Source organism: Cetorhinus maximus, chromosome 7 (assembly GCF_964194155.1).
Source record: "Cetorhinus maximus chromosome 7, sCetMax3.hap1.1, whole genome shotgun sequence".
In the NCBI taxonomy this organism is placed as follows: Eukaryota; Metazoa; Chordata; class Chondrichthyes; order Lamniformes; family Cetorhinidae; genus Cetorhinus; species Cetorhinus maximus.
Window position 1 is genome coordinate 78,915,617 of NC_135885.1, and position 6,000 is coordinate 78,921,616.

Sequence of the window (6,000 nt, forward strand, 5' to 3'; positions counted from 1 at the left end):
GGTACTTGTGTGGCAGGAATGTTACTCATCAGCCCAAACCCGAATGTTGTCTAGGTCTTGCTGCAAGCGGACATGGACTGCTTCAATGAAGAGTCGCAAATGGTACTGAACATTGCACAATTAGCAGCAAATATCTCCACTTCTAACCTTATGATGAAGGGAAAGTCATTAATGAAGCAGGTGAAGATGTTTGGGCCTGGGATACTACCCTGAGGAACTTCTGCAGCAATGTTCTGGAACTGAGGACAATTGACCTCCAACAATCACAAGGATCTTCCTTTGTGCTGGCTACGACTCCAACCAGTGGAGAATTTACCCCCTTGATTCCCACTGACTCCAATTTTGCTAGGGCTCCTTGATGCCTCACTTGGTCAAATGTTTCCTTGATATCAAGGGCAGTCAGTTTCAACTCCTCTCTTGAAATAAGATGATTTATCCACGTTTGGACCAAGGCTGTAATGTATCAGGAACCGAGTGGCCTAATGAAACTCAAATTAAGCACTGGTGAACAAGTTATTGCTGTGTTATGTGAGGAAAGTATAATAATTTTCATAACTTTTTTTTGTTGTTAAGTAGGTTTATGGGTGTAAGTACAGATGGTTCTATCTGCATGATTTAATTACATTTGGAGTCAAGTAGACTGCAAGATTGAAATCACCAAAAGAAGCTAGGTGTTGAAATGTGCTCTAGATGGAAATGAGTAAATATTGATGCTGGCTTAGCATGTAAGGTGTGAAGAGGATTTGCATTTTTAGATAAATGAAGGGATTGTTGGATTTCAAAGGGATGTTAGTCCGTTTACAATTCACCAAATAAGCAAGGCTGAAGAGTGTATTTATTTTTCCCAAAGGTTACTGACAACATTGGCAACATGAAAGTTTTTATATCATGAGGAACATAAGTTTTAAAGACATATGGAAAAATAAATTCACATATTAAAGAGAGAAACATACATAAAAGGAGAATGAAAGGCAATGTGGGGAGAGGGCCATGAAAGATCTAACAGGAGTGTGTGAAACCGCCTTAAGAAGCCTCCAGCCATTTGTGCATAAGTCTGCTATGTAAAGTAACTGAAGGTGGGGAAGAAATTTGGAATTCCACTGTCAAGTAGGTATTGTGTTAACTGTTCCTGCCCCATGGAACTCATTTCTTGCTATCTTGACTCCAATCTCCCTTCCCTTGTCCAGTCTCTTCCCACCTACATCCATGATTCCTCTGATGCTCTACATCATATCAACAATTCTATGGGTACCCGCGTGGACCCCACTTATGCCTGTCTCTTCATGGGGTATGTGGAACATTCCTTGTTCCAGTCCTACTCAGGCCCCCTTCCACAACTCTTTCTCTGGTACATCGATGACTGCTTCGGTGCCGCTTCATGCTCTCGTCTGGATCTGGAAAAATTGGTTAACTTTGCTTCCAATTTCCACCCATCATTTTCACGTGGTCCATCATTGAAACTTCCCTTCCCTTCCTTGACCTTTTGGTCTCAATTTCTGCTGATAGGCTATCCACCAATGTTCATTACAAGCCCACCGACACCCACAGCTACCTCGACTACAGCTCCTCACACCCTGCTTCCTGTAAGGACTCCATCCCATTCTCTCAGTTCCTTCGCCTCCGTCGCATCTGTTCCGTTGATGCCACTTTCCAAAACAGTTCCTCTGACATGTCTTCCTTCCTCCTTAACTGTGGTATTCCAACCACGGTGGTTGACAGGGCCCTCAACCGTGTCCGGCCCATCTCCTGCGCATCCGCCCTCACACCTTCCTCTCCCTCCCAGAACCATGATAGGGTCCCCCTTGTCCTCACTTATCACCCCACCAGCCTCCGCATTCAAAGGCTCATCCTCCACCATTGCCGCCAACTCCAGCATGATGCCACCACCAAACACATCTTCCCTTCACCACCCCCACCTCCCCCTTCAGCATTCCGTAGGGACCGTTCCCTCCGGGACACCCTGGTCCACTCCTCCATCACCCCCTACACCTCAACCCCCTCCCATGGCACCTTCCCATGCAACCGCAGAAGGTGCAACACCTGCCCTTTTACTTCCCCCCTCCTCACCATCCAAGGGCCCAAACACTCCTTTCAACTGAAGCAGCACTTCACATGCACTTCCCTCAATTTAGTCTACTGCATTCGCTGCTCCCAATGTGGTCTCCTCTACATTGGAGAGACCAAGTGCAGGCTGGGTGACCGCTTTGCGGAACACCTTCGGTCTGTCCGCAAGCATGACTCAGACCTTCCTGTTGCTTACCATTTCAATACACCATCCTGCTCTCATGCCCACATGTCCATCCTTGGCCTGCTGCAATGTTCCAGTGAAGCTCAACGCAAACTGGAGGAACAGCACCTCATCTTCCAATTAGGCACTTTACAGCCTTACGGACTTAACAACGAGTTCAACAACTTCAGATCATGAACTCTCTCCTCCATCCTCACCCCCTTTTTTCTAATAATTATTATTTTTTATATATATATCTTTTCCCACCTATTTCTATTATTTTTTAAAAATTTATTTCCATCCATTGTTTTATCTCCACCTTTTAGCCTATTTCAATCCCTTCCCCCCACCCCACCCCCACTAGGGCCATCCTGTCACTTGCTCATCTTGCTTTCTACCCTTAATGTCACCATTAGCACATTCTTTAGCTAATAACACTACTGTCAACACCCCTTTGACCTTTTGTTTATGACTTCTTTGGCAATCTCTCCTTTGCCTCCACCTAACACTGGCCCTTTATCCAGCTCCACCTGTCCCACCCCCCCTTAAACAGCTTATATTTCACCACATTTATATTTTTCTTTCGTTCTGATGAAGAGTCATACGGACTCGAAACGTTAACTCCGTCTTCCTCTCCACAGACGCTGTCAGACCTGCTGAGTTTTTCCAGCAATTTTTGTGTTAACTTGGTTCTGTTTTAAATCTAAAAATTTATTTTGGACTGCTGTAACTGGGAGTCAGGTCAATTAGGAATTTTAGGATTTGTTCTGGTAATAACTGTAGTCTTACGCATGTGCTTGAAATCTTTTGTTTTAATAAATAATTTAATTTTAAAAATCTCTAAAAGTCTTGGTGGACTCATTACTTCTGAATCAGTGCACACATCTCTTAATAAATAAATTGCAAAACCGTTGTGATAGCGCGACCAAGTTTCCTTTGTGGATTTGGTATGCCTGGCACACATCATCTGCCATGTCATAACAGTTAGGTGTTGCTTAATAGCATGGTCAATGACACTTTCCATCATAAGATAAAAGCAAAATACTGCAGATGCTGGAAATCTGAAAGAAAAACAGAAAATGCTGGAAAAACTCAGGTCCGACAGCATCTGTGGAGAGAGAAAAACAGAGTTAACATTGCAAGTCCATATGACTTCTTCAGAGCTGAAGAGAAGTGGAAATGTGATGAAATTTATACTGTTTAAGGGCAGTGGGACAAGTGGAGCTGGATGGAAGGCCAGCAATAGGTTGGAACAAAGGAGGGATTGACAAAGATGTCATGAACTGAAGGAGAAAGGGAGTGTTGATAATAGTGGTTAGTGCTAAACAACGTGCTAATAGTGGCATAAAGGTAAGAAAGCAGAATGTGATTGTTGCAGGACAAGGATAGCATTGTGTGAAAGATCAACATGGAACAAGTAACAGATGGCCCTGTGGGGGATGGGGTGGTGGGGAAAAAAGGATAAAAAATGGGATTGAAAAAAGGGGACAAAACCACGGATAAATGAATAAAAATAAAATAAGTGAATAAAAAATTTTTAAAAATGTAGAAAAAAGGGGATTAAAAAAGGGGGAGAGGATGAGTGGTCTGAAGTTGTTGAACTCAATGTTAAGTTCAGAAGGCTGTAAGGTGCCTAACTGGAAGATAAGGTGCTGTTCCTCCAGTTTGTGTTGGGCTTTACTGGAACATTGCAGCAGGCCAAGGACTGACATGTGGGCATGAGAGCAAGATGGTGTGTTGAAATGGCAAGCGACCAGAAGGTATGGGTTATGCTTGTGGACAGACCAGAGGTGTTCCGCAAAGCAGTCACCCAGACTGCGTTTGGTCTCCCCGATGTACAGAAGACCATATTGGGAACAGCGGATGCAGTAGATCAAATTGAAGGAAGTGCAAGTGAAGCACTGCTTCACCTGAAAGGAGTGTTTGGGCCCTTGGACGTGATGAGGGAGGTGTTGTTGCACATTCTGCAATTGCATGGGAAGGTGATGAGGTGTTGGGGATGATGGAGGGGTGGACCAGGGTGCCCCATAGGGAACGGTCCCTACGGATAGCTGACGGGGTGGTGGGAGTGAGGTGGGGAAGATGTGTTTGATGGTGGCATCATGCTGGAGTTGGTGGAAATGGCAAAGGATGTTCTTTTGAATGCGGAGGCTGGTGGGGTAAAAAGTGAGAACAAGGGGTACCCTATCGTGGCTCTGGGAGGAAGGGGAAGGTGTGAGGGCGGGGAAGGTGTGAGGGCAGAGGCGCAGGAGGTGGGTCGGACACCTCTCAACCACGGGGGAGATGGCCGGGGCGCGGGGGGGGAGACCCCTGTTAAGGAAGACATGCCAGAAGTGCCGTTTTGGAAAGTGGCATCATCGGAACAGATGCGACAGAGGCGAAGGAATGGAGTCCTTACAGGATGTAGGGTCTGAGGAGGAGTTGTAGTCACGGTAGCTGTGGGAGTCACTTTGCTGATGACTGAGGGTGACTGATGAAACAGTAATTGGCCAGATTATATTTCTCCTGCCTTTTGTGGGCAGGACATACCTAGACAACTTTCCACACTATCAGGTAGATACCAGTGTTGTAGCTGCACTGGAACAGCTTGGCTAGGTGTATGGCAAGTTGTGGAGCATAAGTCTTCAGGGTGTTGTCAGGGCCCATAACGGTTGCTGTATCACTGCATAATTTATCTGCAGCACTCCAACAGGAAATTTGGGCCAAGTGTGGTATTTAAGTGAAGCAAGGTCGAGGCTAGTGGGTAACTGAACCAGGTGCATATGGATATAATTCAGTATCTATTTTTCAGTATCCATTTCACAAATGAAACACACTATATTCTCGTGAGGGTAGGAAGTGTACATAAGCAGCTCCCATGCAGATGTAGACAGACAATTCTTAATAACTGACAAAGAGTACGGAATTGGGGGATAAATCACACACAGCAACCCGATTTAAAACCAACACTAAATACAGCTCTGATTTACTTCATCGTCAACATAAGGAATGTGAAGATGAACGGAAGCAAACCAAAAGGAAGGTGCTTTGGGGTTGGAGACGGCTTCCATCCCTGTCCGAGCCGGGCCCTCACCAGCTCACACCCGGGTGAAGTCCGGGTCCCGGCTAAAACAACTCAAACATCACAACTCGTGCTCCCATCGTCTTACCATCGCTGTTTTTGTCAGGATCAAAACGCTGTCCGCAGCCTTTGTTGTAACACAAGAGAGACATTTCCCTACAGAAAGCTGCAAGAGAAAATCTTAAACAAGCCCAGCCACCCCCTAACTCCCGCTGATCGAGCAGCGACCGCCTCCACGGCCTCAACCCTCCGCTCCACGCTTCTTCTTCGGCAATCTCCGGAAATTCCCGGGCGCTTCCGCATTCGTTCTCGAACATTCGAGCAGGTTCTCTGCTGTCGGGGCGAGGGCCGCGCGTGCGCAGAGAGCCGGCACGGTTCAAGAACTTTAGGTTCCGAGCGGGAAAGATCCCATTTATCAGCGGGACTCGTATTGAGTCTCAGTCTGGCACTGCCATTGATAGGCTGTTGTACTTTGTGACAGATGGCAGGACTTCCACAACTAATTTCTTAATGGATGCTGTTTGATTCGCTTTTAGTTTGGGTTCTCAGCTTAGGAGCAACTAAATTAGGGATAAGTCCTTCCGGTTAATAGAGACTGATCCCATTGCAAAAGTGCCACCTCAGAAAAATAGCAAAAAACTGATAAGAATGGTTCTGATTTAAATGGCAATGATGTGTGAGAGCTAGTAGTTGGTTATTGAGTTTTGTAACG

At 45.8% G+C, this 6,000-nt stretch overlaps 1 protein-coding gene across 1 annotated transcript in view; it reads right to left on the reverse strand.

Moving 5' to 3' along the window:
- LOC144682891 (cysteine and histidine-rich domain-containing protein 1-like) overlaps window positions 1–5,593 on the reverse strand; it is a 41,046-nt gene extending 35,453 nt beyond the window's left edge. The window contains exon 1 of the mRNA XM_078545756.1: window positions 5,377–5,593. Coding sequence (XP_078401882.1) covers window positions 5,377–5,440 — 64 coding nt within the window. The 5' untranslated portion in view covers window positions 5,441–5,593. The remainder of the gene's footprint in view (window positions 1–5,376) is intronic.
- Between the last annotated feature and the right edge of the window lie 407 nt (window positions 5,594–6,000).